The sequence below is a fragment of the Taudactylus pleione genome, unplaced genomic scaffold, assembly GCF_031769625.1.
Source record: "Taudactylus pleione unplaced genomic scaffold, aTauple2 ptg000129l, whole genome shotgun sequence".
Lineage (NCBI taxonomy): Eukaryota > Metazoa > Chordata > Amphibia > Anura > Myobatrachidae > Taudactylus > Taudactylus pleione.
Genome location: NW_028284531.1, coordinates 5,275,449 through 5,294,298, shown reverse-complemented (window position 1 = coordinate 5,294,298; position 18,850 = coordinate 5,275,449). Strand labels below are relative to the sequence as shown.

Sequence of the window (18,850 nt, the reverse complement as noted above, 5' to 3'; positions counted from 1 at the left end):
CATACTAATACATGGGGTCCCACAACAATAGTATAATACAACATGGGGTCCCAGAACAATGGAATCCTGACACATAGGGTCCCAGAACAATGGTATACTGACACATGGGATCCAAGAATAATGGCATACTGAGACATGAGGTCCCAGTATAATACCATACAGACACATGGAGCCCCAGAACAATGGTGTACTAAAACATGGGGGTGCCAGAATAATTAAATCCTGACACATAGGGTTCCATAACTATAGCGTACTAACACATGGAGTCCCAGAATAATGACAAACTGATACATGGGGTCCCAGAATAATAACATACAGAACAATGTGTACTAAAACATGGGGGCGCCAGAATAATTAAATACTGATACATAGGGTTCCATCACTATAGCGTACTAACACATGAAGTCCCAGAATAATGACAAACTGATACATGGGGTCCCAGAATAATAAGATACACAACAATGGTGTACTAAAACATGGGGGTGCCAGAATAATTAAATACTGATACGTACATAGGGTTCCATAACTATGGCGTACTTACACATGCAGTCCCAGAATAATGACAAACTGATACATGGGGTCCCAGAATAATGGAACACTGACACATGGGGTCCCAGAATAATGGAATAAAGACACATGGGGCCCCAGAACATAGGCACACTAATACATGGGGTCCCAGAACAATGGCATACTGATAATGGGGTCCTAGAACAATTGCATACTGAAACATGGGGTCCCAGAATAATGCCATACTGACACACGGGGTCCCAGAATAATGACATATTGACACATGGGGTCCCATAACTATGATGTGCTAACACATGGAGACTCAGAATAATGCCATACTGACACACGGGGTCCCAGAATAATGACATATTGACACATGAGGTCCCATAACTATGATGTGCTAACACATGGAGACTCAGAATAATGCCATACTGACACACGGGGTCCCAGAATAATGACATATTGACACATGGTGCCCCAGAATAATGGCATACTGATACATGGTGCCCCAGAATAATGGAATACTGATACATGGGGTCTCAGGATAATGGAATGCTGTCACATGGGGTCCCAGAAAAATTGTGTACTAAAACATGGGGGTCCTAGAATAATAACTTATCGATACATGGTGTCCCATAACAATGGCGTACTAGCACATGGGATCCCAGAATAATGGAATGCTGACACATAGGGTCCCAGAGTAATGGCATACTAATACATGGTGTCCCAGAATAATGGCACACTGACACATGGAGTCCCAGAATAATGACACACTGACACATGGAGTCCCAGAATAATGGCATACTGACACATGGAGTCCCAGAATAATGGCACACTGACACATGGAGTCCCAGAATAATGACACACTGACACATGGAGTCCCAGAATAATGGCATACTGACACATGGAGTCCCAGAATAATGGCGTACTGGCACCTGGAGTCTTAGAGTAATGGCCATACTAACACATGGGGTCCCAGAATAATGACATACTGGCACAAGGGGTCCCAGAGTAATGGGGTACTGACACATAGGGTCCCAGAATAATGATGTACTGACATATGGGGTATCAGAACAATGGTGTACTAAAACATGGGGGTCCAAGAATAATGACATAGTAATACATAGGGTCCCATAACTATGATGTACTAAAACATGGAGTCCCAGTATAATGACAAACTGACACATGGGGTCCCTGAAAACTGACACATGGGGTCCCAGAACATAGATATACTGACACATGGGGTCCCAGAACATAGACATACTAATACATGGGGTCCCACAACAATAGTATAATACAACATGGGGTCCCAGAACAATGGAATCCTGACACATAGGGTCCCAGAACAATGGCATACTGATACATGGGATCCCAGAATAATGGCATACTGAGACATGAGGTCCCAGTATACTAACATACAGACACATGGAGTCCCAGAACAATGGTGTACTAAAACATGGGGGTGCCAGAATAATTAAATCCTGACACATAGGGTTCCATAACTATAGCGTACTAACACATGGAGTCCCAGAATAATGACAAACTGATACATGGGGTCCCAGAATAATAAGATACAGAACAATGGTGTACTAAAACATGGGTGTGCCAGAATAATTAAATACTGATACCTACATAGGGTTCCATAACTATGGCGTACTTACACATGCAGTCCCAGAATAATGACAAACTGATACATGGGGTCCCAGAATAATGGAACACTGACACATGGGGTCACAGAATAATGGAATACTGACACATGGGACCCCAGAACATAGGCCTACTAATACATGGGGTCCCAGAACAATGGCATACTGATAATGGGGTCCCAGAACAATTGCATACTGACACATGGGGTCCCAGAATAATGGAATAAAGACACATGGGGCCCCAGAACATAGGCACACTAATACATGGGGTCCCAGAACAATGGCATACTGATAATGGGGTCCTAGAACAATTGCATACTGAAACATGGGGTCCCAGAATAATGCCATACTGACACACAGGGTCCCAGAATAATGATATATTGACACATGGGGTCCCATAACTATGACGTGCTAACACATGGAGACTCAGAATAATGCCATACTGTCACACGGGGTCCCAGAATAATGACATATTGACACATGGGGTCCCATAACTATGGCGTGCTAACACATGGAGTCCCAGAATAATGACATACTGACACATGGGGGCATATTCAAATAGAGGCGAGGTTTAGTGAGGTAAAAAACTTTGCACCTCTTGTGCCCAATTCTGGATTACCGTGGGTATGCACTTTCCCGATATCCGTGGTATCCAGTTAAAAAAGTGGTCGCGAGAAACTTCACGGCGCATAAAGAAACCTGTCTATACTCACCTGTCTGGGGGTCTCTGGTGGTCCCTGCTGCTCCCGGCGGCCTCCCCTTCATCTTGTCACTCAGGAGGGGGCTGCTGGGAGTCCCAGGGGATACTGGGGGTGCTGGGAGGCGCAAGAGCTGCTGGGAGATATAGTTCTCCCAGCTCCGGCTACAAGGGGCGAATACACTTACAGGGGGAGGGGGTCACACACATGCAAACTCATGCGCACACACACTCACTCACTCATACATACACACACACTCACTCATACACACTTAAAAACACTCACAGACACATACTCACCCTGCTGCAGAAAACCTGGCTCCCGACGCTGGAGGAAGAAGACATCGCTTTAGAAGGTGAGTAATTAAGGACTTATTAAGCTAATTGGAAACTTCCAATTGCTTAATTAGTCATTAGGGGGAGTGCCGCCAGGGTCCCAGAGCATTTCCCAAACATTTTTCCTAAAAATATGCATTTTAGGAACAATTGGTCGTGCTCTGGGGCTGCTCAAAAAAATCATGCTGGCACTAAAAAACTTGAATAGCAAAAAGCCCGCACCTGCAGGAAAAAACCCGCAAGATTTTTTTCTATTCTCACACTTAATTGAATACCACCCATGGGGTCCCAAAATAATGACACAACCCTGGGTTCCATGACCCATAACCACTGACTCATGAATATTAAACAGAACATATAAATAACATACAGACTTCTTTTTATGAAAGAACTATTGGTAACATTCAAAATATTTAAAGATGTGTCCTTGCTTATCTAGGCTCAATACACCATGCAGCGCGATATACCTGGCGTTAGTGAGCCGACATCTCCTGTGCAACTCTGCTAGTGTCGGTGTCTTTTTTGCCGAAAATGCCTCTAAGTCACAATGCGATGCAACTAGGACGCAGCAGGAGACTGTGCTGATTAATTTGACATGCAACACTTATCTATATTTGTATATCTATACAGGGGCACTGGAAGGGGAGGGGGAGCGGGTACTAATTACCCAGGCCCAGGCTTGCTAGTGGGGCCCGGCGCCTCCCCCCACCTCTTATCTCACTGCTGGGCTGCAGTGGGAGACTACTCACAGCTGTCTCCTATGCCTGTGGGGGGGGGGGGGGTGTTCACACTGATCGCGCCCCCCCCCTGGCTTTGCGCTGGGCTGAGGGGCTCACAGAGCCCCCCTCCGAGACGCTGCAAACATTTTTATTATCCTATGGCCACGCCTCCCGCGATTAGTCGATGTTCCATCCCTCCCAGGCCCAGCGCAGCTCTTGATGCCCCTGTATCTATATATGTGTGCGACTGAGTCTGTAAACTGAACTTGGCATGGAAAAAAGCTGCGGCCATTGCATTTGTATACAAATATACGTGTATATAAGTGTCTCATATCTAATTAATCAGCACAGTCTCCTGGTGCGTCCTAGTTGCATTATGCGATTTAGACACATTTTCAGCAAAAATGCCGCCTGGTGATATCAGAGTCTCACGGGACCAGGTGCACCAAAAGCGGCTGTTTGGTGCAACTGCAAAACTCGACATTTAAGATAAGGGCTTGATCCACTCTATTAATCTCATGAATACATCATAATAACATTTTAACCTTTCATAACAGAGACCGTTTTCATACACATGTAAATGTTACACAATACATTTCTTACATTGAAGCAGCTTGTGTTTTAGATTTAAAGGCAAATAAAATAACAGACAGACATTTGGAATGGTGCTGGTTACCAAGTCCTTGGTTTTCAACAACTTTTATTTATTGCTAATCTTATTATGGGAAAACTGCTGCCATTCTTGTTGCTTCATGTTAATGTTTCTTTATATTCCATATCTATTTAGTTATTTATGGTATGTTTAAAGACTGTATACAAAGTTGCAAAATAAGAATAAAATAAGAGTATCATATCTTTAGATGACATTGCGCCCATGCAGCTAAATGTTAAGTTATTTTATTTTGAATAATCTTCAAGTAATGTAATTTTTATCTGGAGACATCTGTGAATAAAGATGTATGGTCTGCCATGATCTAACACAGACTTGCTTCTTTCCTGTAGATATCAATGAGTGTGAACTCGGCACGCAGTTGTGCAGATATGGTCGATGTATAAACATGATCGGTACATACCAATGTGAATGTGACATTGGATATCAACAATCACCGGATAGACTGTCCTGTGTTGGTAAGTTTTTTTTCTTGTGTTTTTTTTAATGTTATTTTCATTTAAAATCACAGATTTCTTTGCTTGAGGCCGCGAATTGTTGAGGAAAGGGTCCGAACCAGTGTTGGAATTTCATGCCGGGCACCAGGAGCCAAATTGGAGGTGGTACCCACCATAGACTCCGGCTTTCTCCAGTACCCCCCATGTATCTCTAGCTCCAGCCTCCCCCATTATCTCTCCAGCCAGCTCCCCTCTGTCTCTCCGGCCAGCCTCCTGTCCCACCTGGCAGCCCCTCTTTCTCTGTCTCTTCAGCCATCCCCCACTCTCTCACCTGCCAGCGCCCCTCTATCTGTCTCTCCTGCCAGCCCCCACTGTCTCTCCTGCCAGCACCCCTACTGTCTCTCCAGCCAGCCTCCCTCTGTATCTCCATTCAGCCCCCATTGCCAGCCCCCCCTCTCTTTCTCTCCAGCCAGCCCCTCTCTGTCTCACTTGTCAGTCCCCCTCTTTCTGTCTCGCCAGCCCCCTCTCTGTTTCTTCTGCCAGTCCCCATTTTGTCTCCAGCCAGCCCCAATTGTCTCTCCAGCTAGCCCCTGTGGTGTCACCTGCCAGCCAACCTCTCTCTGTGTCTCCAGCCAGCCCTCATTGTGTCTCCAGCCAGCCCCCAAATCCCTCTGACTCCACTTACCTTTTCCTGGGAAACTCATAGATGGATTAATCTGTGTGCCCCTGCTGCCTGGTGCCCCCCTGACAGGTGCTGCCCAGAGGCCAGTGACTCCATTGCCTCCGGGAGTTCCGCCAATGGTCCGAACACTAGCAATTCATAGCCATTGCAATCATTTGTATTTCTAACATTGGCAGAAATGCTCTTTCCTACAAAAAGGGTACTAAAAAGTGCAGAATACGTCCAATTAAACATATATGTACTGCAGATTGACTCCAAGACTTACAGTAATTTAAGTAATATGTAAATCTGGCCTTATTTCATGCAAGAAATGCTCCTCCCTCACAGCTTGCGTGAATTCAGCCGTTTTTAATTGGGAAGATTCGAGACAGCCGCTCGCTAGTGGGTCTGAATGACCCCCTCTGTTTACTTCCGTTGCATCCAGACTATTTTCGTTAAATGGGGTTCCACTTTCGCAATTAATATTTCCTAGACAAATGCTCAGGGTCATGCCCTTTTGCGAATGTTTCAGCACATTCATGCTCTGTTACTGTTTTTATCTCAAGTTTTGCACGTAGTGCTTTTGCATCGGCTAGCATTATAATTTGGTTTCTACCCCTCCATGTTTCTTCCTTGATGGGAGTTTTGGGTCTCTGTCTCACTTGCAGTCAAATTGTCTTGGGTGCACTAAAAAGTGCACCTTTAATCTGGAAGATTTTTACGCCTCCTGCAACCATTTCTGGTCTGGAAATGTATAACCTCTTTGCTGTTTCACTAAAAAACACACATAATCACAGACCCAGCAAGTTTCTATCACCTGCTATAGTAAGAGTGGAGATTCCCACATCCCACGCCGCTGAAGTCTGCTGCCAGGCTGCATTTTATGATACTCTACCCTCCTTAGCTGCCAACTTTTCTCATGTCTTCTGCAATAGGAAGAGGCACCAAGATAAACCAAAAGACCTCAGTGAGTGTTCAGACACTTCTCCATTAAAATGAAAGTAATGTACTGTCAATTCTGCTAAATAAGGGACAAGTTTGGTTTATGTGATAATGTGGCATATTTTAGCCAGTTTAAGCCTGTGATCTCTGCCGTAATACGGGCACAGTACACTTGTTAACTTCCGCTATGCTTTTCAGTTACAGTAGGGGCATATTATAAGAAGATATTATTGTAACTTGTGTATGTCAATAACACAACATTTCTGTAGGTACTAATCACTGTATTGGTATTTAATCATTCTTTCCTTTGTTTTTAGATATTGATGAGTGTGACCGTTTCAATGGTGGATGTGACACAAACTGTACAAACTCTCAAGGAAGTTATGAGTGTAGCTGCTCAGAAGGATATGCCTTAATGCCAGACCACAGAACCTGTATCGGTAAGACTCATTCGTATATTTATCTTCGCCTCCATGATGTGTAAAATCCTTACCTATACCGAAACACAGACCTTATTCATCTTTACTTGGAGGTGTGAAGGATTCCGTTCCAAAGCCATGTAGAACTATCCCCAATCAGTGGATGATGGTGGTCTCCAGGAGAAATAAACGGAACCTTGATAATCCATGGCTAATGCCTCTAATTAAATATGACTCTTCTAGTTCTGTGTAGAGACACACAGAGATAAAATGATTCCCCCCACAGAATAAAGCTACAGTATGTCAAATATTTTAATCTGTAATAAGGTCTTGAGACATTTACATATTTGTGAATTTTGCTGCTAACTAGGGGCCTGAATTCAGTAAGGATCCCAATTGCGATCGAAGCTCCGTAATCGCACGCAGATCTACTGCGAAAAATATGCTAATATTTGCAATGCCGTCGCAGCCTAACATAAGAACGCCGACATCCCCTTACACACATCTGTAATACTTAGCAAAATAGCGAAACCATCGGTAACATTGAGTACCATCGGTCCCTCACGCAGAAATACAGCAGCCCTGACCTTACCTAGAAATTGCTAACTTCATTGCACGCAGTGTGTACCCAAGCTGTGTATGCCATCGCAATGGCTAATTTATGCACGCCCATGCAACAGCGTTCATGCGCACTGACACTCCTGCGTTTCCCCGACCACCCCCTTCCCCACCCCCAAATGGTTACTTCCTGTCAATCACTCTGCAATGGGTCTGCGTAGTCACTGCGATCGCAGACCGATTGCAGTGAGTCCTTTGCGCACGCGCATTGCAATGTATACGCATGCATCGAAACGCAACAATAGGCCAACTGCGTACGTATTCGCAGTTGTAATGAATCAGGCCCCAGGTTAGTTTAAGATACATTGATTGTAGTAGTATGAATTACTGTATTAAATCCTACACTGCAGCATGTTGCACTCGTATATACTCTGGAAAAAGAAAACAGTCATTCTAAATGTACAGTGCTAAGCTTATATCAGCAAAATTGTGTTAAGTTAAACCAACCACGATAATTGTATTATCTCCTAGCATTGAAATGAAAATAGATATTGCTAAACGCATTTCTTCATTTAACCACCCGATGCCCCACATTGGTGTGAGGTTAAGCAGCTGCATTGTCTGCCAAGATCAAGCCTTTCATATAAGAGTCTATTTACAAGAACATAGATTTATTGTGCAAATACTGACAACCTTTCTTCTCTATTTGGAATGGAATGCTGAAGCTAGAACAAAACAGGCCTCGATTGGCTTCTCAGTCTAACTATTTATAAGAGAATATTATCTTCTCCTTATTTTCAGCCCTGTAGCGCAGGAGAGCTCAAGAGGTGTATTTCAATATCTGTGTCCTACCTATCCACTGGGTTTCTGCGTTTTTTAATGTGGGTGTTTAAGTAGGATAATAGGAACCTTATTGAATGTCAAAATATTTATATAATTTATCTTACATTTTCTATATCGATGGTATCCGTAAGATTAAAAACCATAATTAGCACTTGGTGCCTTCACTTATTGCTTTTAATTGTACTTTTAACATATTTTTTATGAGGAGTGATGAATGTGAATACAAGCATTTAATGGTAGCTTATTTGTGTACCTCTTAGAGGCAATACTAAGGTGGGTTGCAGTAATTGTATACCTAACTGGTGTATTATACGGATATGGAGGTCACTCAGTGTCAATATGAATAAGCAATATGGGTCAACTTAAATGAGGCAGTTTATTCCAGAGAATAGGTTTTATGACCCTAACCCACAATAATTGAGTCACTGGGCAGGTCCACTACATGGTTACCATGGATGAAGCACGATCACAGATACAGACTTTAGAAAACCCATCATAGATCCTCCTCATCCTTCGAGACATTATAACATAATTGAAAAATGTGAGGATTTGTTAAATGTTTGCAGTGTGTGCTTATTTTGTTGTTTGAGAGTCTGCCAACTAATTATGTGCCCACATCCTATAGCAGCACAAGTTAGAGATCATCCCTTTATAGAGTAATACCTGGCTCAGTGGGAAAGTTTGTGCTACAATGTAAAATCTGCAATTACCTTCCAGCAACAAGAGTTTATATATGTGAAATACAGATGAAATTCCAATGATCTACTTTATTTTAACTTTAGGCACATATTTACTTTTCACTGATGCTCACATTTGGTACTTACATTGCTGATATATATAATCATTGTTTGTGGGAGGGGGCAGCCAAAGAAGTTACAGACAGTGCTGTCCATCTTTCATTAGAGAGTGGTCATTTTACTGTCTTTATTGGAGGAAAGTCACAAGACCCTTCCCTTTTCCAGAGTATCTTTTGGGTATGATCTGATTGCATCCCCAACTACAGTACATTCCTTCTTGTACTGAAGAGTCATTTATTTATATAACACCTACATGTTGCATAGCACTTTACAAAGATTAATTCAATCATTCACATCAATCCCTGCCCCAGTGGAACTTATATACCCTACCACGCAGGCAAACCAGTTAACAAACCAATATGCCTTTGCGATATATCAGAAAACCAGGGCACCTGGAGGAAACACACACAAACACACACAAACAAGAGAGAACATACACACTCCACACATATAGAGTTTTGTTGGTTATCAATTCCATGACCATAGAGCTGTAAGGCAAAAATGCTGCCCACCAGTTTTTCGTTAATAAAGCAGAGCGATAGTTGTTTACTTGCCCTTAAAAGGCACATAAAATATAGTGCCAACAGGTACACAACGTCGACAGGCAGAATACGGACAGCCACAATGTCAGCTTCCAAAATGTATAGAATATGATCTGCACTTGTAGTGTTCAGCAGCTCACTAAATAGTTTAAAATCAAAGATAAAAAGAGAGTGCAATATTGTAGGTGATGTGTGTATGATGGTGTGTATTTAAAAACAATAATGAAAAAAACATAAAAAAACTTTGACAGACAACATGTTGATAGGTACATAATGTCAACACACAATTTAAGCCTGTCCCTAAACCCTAACCCTAAAACTTCTATTGTCGATACTTTGACTGTGTCAGCACTTAATTTATTAACATTTTAATAGTGTTGACAATTCACATGGTTTTTATTGACTTTTGACTGGTGGTGACTTTTGACTCTCAACAACTGCAAAATGTTGACATTGACAGAATGCCAACATCGGATGTTGTCATTTCCAGGAGGGTCAGGGCTCGGGCTTGTTAGGGTTAAGAATTTTTTGACAGGAGACGAAAACTTACATGCCAACCAGGGGATGTACTAACGCCCGAGGGGGACCATGTGCAGTGTGTTGGCTGTATGACTCCCCTGCACCTGTGATGGGCAGTCCTGAGAACCAGGGAGTTGACAGGTGGTCTATTCATTGTGCAATCCCAGCATTGGGCGGGCCCAGAGTGGGTGCTGAGTCGATTCCTGATCGCTGTGTCCCGCAATAGGGATGGCCATCGGTGGGGTGTCCATCGATGGCCCATCAGTGATTACCATCGATGGCACATAAACCATCTATGGTGAACCATTGATGGTTTGCACGCCCTGGTGCTGGGGGCACGGCAGACAGTGGGCCAAGCAAAAATGGGCGGGGCTTAGTGGCCACCGGGGTCAAGGAAAAAATAGGCTACCACTCATCTACCAATGGTGGAGAACCATTGGTTCTTTGATATCAATGACAAATTAGTTAACATGAGGCAGCCATCATTGATGTTTTGAAATCATCACAGTCAGAGCAAAGCAGTAGAGTGAGTTGGGGCTGTTCTGGGGGATGGGTTCTCTGCACCATAACTGGAGCTGTGACTAGGGGAGCCCACCTGGTCAGTACTGGCCTGGATCAGTTGCTGACGGGGACATTATCCTCCTTTGCAGCACATGGCGCTGCTTCATGGCACCACGCATAGATTTTTTTTTTCTAATTCTTTTAAAGGGAACGTGGCCACACATTCCGGATTTGGCACACCCCACAGTACTCATGTCTGCTCTCAGCATTGTATTAATGGCAACATAATTTCCGTGCCAAAATGCAGAATGTCGTTATGGTCTAATGACGACATGCTCAGTGACAACTGCAGAATGATTTCCTGACTAATCAGAGCAAGGCAACGCATGTCACCGTACTGTGCAAATATGTATTTAGGGTTTAGTATTAATATTCCATTAAGACCTACCTTGTATTACAATTGTAGTGTATAAGTTTTAACAAAAACAAAAAACATTCTTCATATTGTATTACAGTTTATCTGTATTTGATTCCATTTAGATATTGATGAGTGTGAAAATAATCCAAATATCTGTGACGGAGGACAGTGCACAAACATACCTGGAGAGTACCGGTGCCTTTGCTTCGATGGTTACATGGCATCTATTGACATGAAGACTTGTCTAGGTAAGTTACTGTTTCGGGTATAACAGTTCTCAGCATTTTCTGTGTTTGAAATGCACATGTTTAATACCTTTTGCTTGTGAGCATACCTTCACATTCTATTCCAATCAGCTACAATGGAAAGGAAAATTCTGGGTTTACCTGGTTATTAGATGATAAACTGTTAATCAAAATTTCTGCAATATTCAATACGATAGTATAGGAATAGGATTTTGTAATATGTGGTACACAAGGATATTTCAGGCAAATTCAAGGAATATCTCTGAGTACTACCTTTAACCTTTTTAGGGCCAAATTCCATTATCCTCGAAGTGAGGATTAGCCATCATGTTGCGCCTGGGGCTATTCATTTGGAGCCCCTGATGATAAGACTGCTTTCAGCCCTTATTGCAGCTGCTGTGAAGACATTAACCCATAGCTCAGGGTACTTATCCCAGAATCTTTGGTTAATGCGCGTCAGCCACAGATTTACCATGCGAGAAAAAGGGCTTCTAATTGAATAGCTCCCGGTGTAAGAGTCCGGTAAGATAACAAGACTAATTGTATCCGGTCCTTACTGTCTCAATAAATTACAAAATATACAGAAAACAGAAGGTGGGTTCATTAGACAATTACAGGCATAAAGAGGTATTTGGTAAACATATACACACAAATTGAGGAATGCTTAATAATAATGTTAAATATTAAGGGATATATAAGATTGAGAACCTTAATATAGATTAGCAGACAATGCAATGAAACTCATTTTGTGACTTATGTGACTCCTTGCTATATACCTCAATCGTAGCCCAAATTGCATTGATGTCAGAAGGGGTAAGTGGCAATTACTGTCCTGTCAAGCGGTTACAATGGAGCCATCGTGATCTTACAGAGAAACATGACCGACAGGTTTGCACGTGTACCTGTGGCTGTGTGACTTTCTCTGTTTGGAAGCTTATGCTATGTATATATGATCACTGCGTGTTTCATTGCTCACACCCTACATAACAAGTGTATTTTGTTTCAGATGTTGATGAGTGTGAACTCCATTTAAACATCTGTCTAAGTGGAAGTTGTGAGAACACCAGAGGCTCATTCATCTGCCATTGCAATCCCGGCTACTCTGGCAAGAAAGGAATCACCGGATGCACAGGTAACAAGCTGTATACAGTACCAGTAGCTCTATAGTTTTATTTTATGAGGATTTTCCAAATTGCAGTACTGCTTTGTTCATCTGTAGATGATTCTCTTAAACTGTTACTATTTGGAATGATATATTCATTCTGGCGTTTTTACTGAAAATAAATTGCTTTCTCTTTCTGGATTTGGTGTGTGTTTTTCAGCTGTGCATTTATATCAACCGGTTGAGTCATTTACTTTTCTTGGCCTAGGATGTGACACAAACCTGATCTATGGGTTTAGTGGTATCTAGTGTAAATAGCACAGCTGTGTCATTACAAAGCAATGGAAATTGCCAGATTATATAAATTATTGGCTGACAAACACAGATGAAAATCAGAGTGATCTAGGAAAACATTTTGTAAAAGCTACAGAAGGGCATACACATGCCACAAAATCACAGTCGCATGAAGATGGACCTACCCTTTATAGAGCTTTGGAGACTATATATTTCTTAGTTCTAGAACCAGTGCCAACACTCGATAAATGCACCTGATTATACCTATCTGTTGACCATACTGTTGTTACAATGAGTACAGTCAGCTTATTGGATATGTTCCCTTTTCCTATTTGGAGAGCCTAGTAACAGGAAGAATTTAAAGTCTTTCCCTTATTTTTTCCTAGAAACTGCAGGGCAACCTTTCACTGTGGTTTTCTGTACTGAAAGAGATGAAATGTACTGAAGACATTGTAAGCTTAGCACTATAATACATACCATACGTTTCCCATCTGGCGTCACTGCCTCTTACTGACATGCAAGCTTATTTCTGTCCAGAACATTGCTAATCTGAGTCGTAAATCAAAAATCCAAAAGGTATTCTGCCCTCTGCATGTGGCAAAGACAGTTTTCCTTGCAGCATGTTTTCCTGTGCTGCTGCCAAGACTATGATTCTCAGCAAGAATAGGTTGTTATAAAATAAATTATAGGCCCTTATTCAGCAGTACATGCAGGTGCACTGCTAAACGCAGATTCCCGATAATCTTTTATCTGCGTGTGCGCAGAACCCGTTTTGTGCATGTGCAGAACAGGTCCTGCGTGATTGCACGCAGAACAGCAGCAGACTGACCAAAACTGAGGCGTGTCGTCGGCGTTACGGGGAGGGGAGAGGCCAGGATCTCCATTGGCTGGCCTCTTTCCCTCATCTGCGATGGCCAGCCTGCATGACCCCATGGTCACATAGCCAGCCGGGGGCCACAGATGTTCCGATGCTGAATCAAGCCCATAGTACAGTATGAACCATATTAGTAGTGCCGTATCACAACCTGCAGCTGGTGTGATTATTGTGAATGTTGTGAATTCCCCAGGTAATGCTTGCAGAATGTGAAACACAATGCTTGCAGATTCAGTAGAATCATTGTAATGATGCAGTATTTTCTCAATTAGCAAATACCTTGGAATTACAGCATATACAATAGTGTAGTATAATACCCATCACCCACACAAAAGGGAGTTCCTAGTGACTTCATTTAAATTCTCAGTTCAAAATTTCAAATGGCAACTTTTATGTGTAGGCAATCTCTATAGTTTAAGTAGGAATGTAAAGATTTTACAGTTTTCCCAAAGATCGCCGCAGTGATATCCTTTGGGGCTCCATTAGAGACGTTCTAAATATTTCAACTCCCTTGTCATTGTGGATTGTTTCCATTTCAACAAATAAACATGTTTTATTTTCCTAATCACTCGGCATTCAGCATCCGCCCACTGTCACATTCACATCCCACACAGATGTTATTTTATCCTTCTACGCAGGATTTAGAGGAGAGTTCAGACAACCGTTTTGCTTCCAGAGCGATGTATATTACTTCTGTTACAGATGTAGTATCAGCAGGAAGCCCAGTGGAAAGAATGTCAAATCTGACCAAGGTCCATACATTGTTAGGAAATTGCTAGATTGTAATTGAATCATTCAGCTATAAGTTATTTTCTTCATTCCAGTGTTTGACAATTCTTGTATAAATGCAGAAGATGAGCTAAATTTTAGTTCTCATTTTAAGATGTGAGCTGTAAAGTGTCAACTAGTAATGAACATTAGATTAGCAGTTATACAATACCTGTTATAAGTATGAATTATTATAATACAATTTGAAATGTACTAAAATGTAATATAATAATGTTTTGATTTTTTTTGTGACCTATGTATGATTACTTTTGCATGCAATTCTTGTTCTGCAGTCTTTAGAACTCAATTTGAAAGTTCAACGCTCAATGTCTTGTCGCCTACTCACCTCTATTGGGAGATGACTCTGTAAACTCCCAGTTCTCAGAGGGTAGTGTGGAGGAGCACTACACAGATGTATAACTATCATGAGAGTGAGGTGCAATGCAGACTTTAGTACAAATAGAAGTTTTATGTACTTTGGCCTAGGTCAACTTGTAGAAAGTTAAAAGTTCCCATTAAAAGTACAGCATTAAGGGGGCGATTTATCTAAGCATGGAGAGAGATAAAGTACAAACCAATCAGCTTCTAACTGTCACTTTATAGGCTGTTTGAAAAATTACAGTAAAGCCGGGTACACACTATATTAGAGGTATAAGCGGCTGGGGGGCAATAAGCGGCCCCCCAGCTGTTGCAGAACTATACATCCCAGCATGCACTGCCATAGTTTTTCTATTTGGCCATGCTAAAACCGTTGCAAGGCATGCTGGGATGTGTAGTTCAGCAACAGCTGGAGGGCCACTTATTGCCTACCCCTGTGTGACTAGATGATATGTTGTCTGATCTGCGGATCGGACGACATATCGTCCACATCGGCCAATGTGTACTGTACCAGCTATGTCCCTGACTATGTGTTCTCCCGCGCGACATAGTCTGTCGGACCTCCATGTAGGTCTGACGGGCAACATCGTCACTGGGTGCCATGCTGCCGAATGCAGCATGGCCCCCGCCGTAACTCCCAGAATCAGCAAGTGTCCAAAAATGGGACCCCTAATGGGTCCCGTTGTTACCGAGATTGTGCTGGGTACACATCGTTTAGTGTGTACACAGCATTAGGAGCTGATTGGTTGGTACTTTGTCTCTCTCCACTTTATCTCTCCCCAAGCTTTGATAAATCTCCACCTAAACACTCCTGTGTTATGTCGCTGTACACAGATGTGTGCCCATTAAGGCTGGTGTTATGCTTCTGTACATAGATGTGTGCCCATTAAGGCTGGTGTTATGTTCCTGTACATAGATGTGTGCCCATTGAAGCTGGTTTTTATGTTGCTGTACATAGATGTGTGCCCATTTGGGCTGGTGTTACGGTTATGTTACTGTACACAGATGTGTGCCCATTGAGGCTGGTCTTATGCTTCTGTACATAGGTGTGTGCCCATTGAGGCTGGTGTTCTGTTGCTGTACATAGATGTGTGTCCATTGAGGCTGATGTTATGCTTCTGCAGGACTGCCATCAGAAATTGTGGGGCACGGTATTGACAAAATAGGCAGGGCCCCCCGGGGTATAGGGCAGACTTAGGTGCAGTTGTGGGTGGTGCATCAATTGGTGGGTAAATCAGGGATGGCTAGACATGGGGGGGGGGCACAGGGTAGGGAAGGCTGGACATTAATTGGGGGGCACAGGGCAGGGAAGGCTGGATAAGCGGGGGCACTGGGCTGGAAAGAGTGGACAGGGGTGGCAAAGGGCAGGGAAGGCTGGTTAGTCTGGGGGGGGCAAAGGGCAGGGAAGGCCGGTTGGACTAGGGGAGAGGCAGGACATGGTAGAGAAGGCAGGCAGACTGGCTGGACATAGGCAGGGAAGGAAGGCAGGCTGCACTGGGGGGGGCGGGGAAGGAACGATGTCTGGGCTGGGAAGGAGAGGGCTTAGGGAAGGCTGGCTGGACTGGGGGAGGGGCAGGGAATCCAGCATGGCTGGCTGGACTGGGGGGAGGGCAGACAGGGGAGGCAGGCTGGCTGGCCTGGTGGGGCAGTGCAGGGAAGGCTGGCTGCACTGGGGAGGGGCAGGAAAGGAGCGATGGCTGGGTTGGGAAGGAGAGGGCTTAGGGAAGGCTGGCTGGACTGGGGGAGGGGCAGGGAAGGCAGCATGGCTGGCTGGACTGGGGGGAGGGCAGACAGGGAAGGCAGGCTGGCTGGACTGGGGGGGGCAGTGCAGGGAAAGCTGGCTGGACTCAAGGGGTGGCCCAAGGCATGGTCAGCACAAACACCTGAGAGAGGGATCAGGGTGGCAGCGGCGAGTAATGCACCAGGTGGCAGGCGGGGAGAAAGAGTATCGGCGTTGCGGCATTTGAAATATGGAGCCGACTGCAAGCCAATCACAGCTCCCGGAATGACAGCCAATCTGGAGCGGCTGCTCCTGATTGGCTGCTGTTCCACGAGCTATGATTGGCTCACTGCCAGCTCCATAGTTCAAATGCCACAGCACCGATGCTCTTTCTCACCGCTTCCACCCGGGCCCTCTCTCTTGCCGGGCCCGAGACAGGAGGCCCGGCAGTCCCCCCCTGATGGCGGCCCTGTGCTTCTGTACATAGATGTGTGCCCATTGAGGCTGGTGTTATCTTGCTGCACACAGATGTGTGCCCATTAAGACTGGTGTTATGCTGCTATACATAGATGTGTGCACATTGAGGCTGGTGTTATGTTGCTGTACACAGATGTGTGTCCATTGAGGTTGCTGTTATGCTTCTGTACACAGATGTGTGCCCATTGAGGCTGGTGTTATGTTGCTGTACACAGATGTGTGCCCATTGAGGCTGGTGTTTTGTTGCAGTACATAGATGTGTGTCCATTGAGGCTGGTGTTATGTTGCTGTACATATATGTGTGCCCATTGAGACTGGTGTTATGTTGCTGTACATAGATGTGTGCCCATTGAGGCTGGTGTTATGTTGCTATACACAGATGTGTGTCTATTGAGACTGGTGTTATGTTGCTGTACACAAATGTGTGCCCATTGAGGCTGGTGTTATGTTGCTGTACATAGATGTGTGCCCATTGAGGCTGGTGCTATGTTGCTGTACATAGATGTGTACCCATTGAGGCTGGTGTTATGCTTCTGTACATAGATAGATGTGTGCCCATTTAGGCTGGTGTTCTGCTTCTGTACATAGATAGATGTGTGCCCATTGAGGCTGGTGTTATGTTGCTGTACACAGATGTGTGCCCATTGAGACTGGTGTTATGCTTCTGTACATAGATAGATGTGTGCCCATTGAGGCTGGTGTTATGCTTCTGTACATAGATGTGTGCCCGTTGAGGCTGGTGTTTATGTTGCACCTCTGTGGGATAAAGTTAGCATTTTCCATGTACACTACAGCAGAGAATCACATTTCCGGCCATTCTTTGTCTAATGAAAAAAAACACCTTTGAATACAGTATACAGTACAAGCGTGCCATTGGTAGGTAATGCAGTCTATAGGGATAGTTCTGAGTTGCACACATCTTCACAGACACACAAGGTGAATTTTTGCATACAGCTGATGCCCAGAAGCCACTTTACGCATTTTTGCTAATGACTGTACTATTATGACTCGGATGCAACTCAGACAGATCTGTCTTTCCGTGAAATTGGGCATTTCAGTGCGGGAACTGGTCAGTGGCAAAGCGATCATGTGAAACTACTGTGACTTGTAAGAGTGTCATGGGAGTGTTTGGGCATGAATAAAAACCTCTGTGATTCTGAGTCATGCGTACCGAGAAGGGAAGCCTGTGTCTGGCACATCTCTTGCACCTAACATATGGCTGGTGCAGGGGCAGGTATTAATGGTGACACTAGCATCTGCGGACGTAAAACCAATGGGCGAGACGGCTTCCCGCTTGCACGCGCATGAAAGTTGTGCTCATACAGTAGCGTACTCCCTGGGCACCTAGCCACACTTCTAGCTTCCCGAGGTGTCTCCTGAGATCGGGTGGCAGGTATAGCGCAGCTTCAGGTGCGCAGCCAGACCTAAGCACACAGGTGCAAAACCAAGGTTGAGGTGCGCATCCAGTGCGATTTATAAGTTGGCTTCAGAGTGTTACTTTGTTTTGCAAAACATTTATTTCATTTTTCTAAGTTGCAAACTATACACACAGTTGTGTTTCCTAAAGTACATTGTTCCCAGAGAGTGTATGCTTGGGTGACTGACAGTTAAGCAAGGGAACAGTTTCATACTCGCTCACTGAGAGCCAAGATTCGCATGAATAACATTTTCCCTGGGAAGACTTTTACTTTGGATCAATTCTAATAAACATCCTATTACAGTTTAGACCAAACCACAGAGCAAATCAACACAATCCGCAATATATGTGACTTTTATTATG

General features: G+C 43.8%; 1 protein-coding gene across 2 annotated transcripts in view; it reads left to right on the top strand.

The window, feature by feature from the left end:
- The window catches only part of FBN1 (fibrillin 1), a 291,935-nt gene that overhangs the window by 219,659 nt on the left and 53,426 nt on the right, over nt 1-18,850 (top strand). For both annotated transcript variants that reach the window (XM_088472976.1, XM_088472975.1), the window contains exons 28-31: nt 4,908-5,033; nt 6,933-7,055; nt 11,335-11,460; nt 12,464-12,589. In XM_088472976.1, coding sequence (XP_088329102.1) covers nt 4,908-5,033; nt 6,933-7,055; nt 11,335-11,460; nt 12,464-12,589 — 501 coding nt within the window. The remainder of the gene's footprint in view (nt 1-4,907; nt 5,034-6,932; nt 7,056-11,334; nt 11,461-12,463; nt 12,590-18,850) is intronic.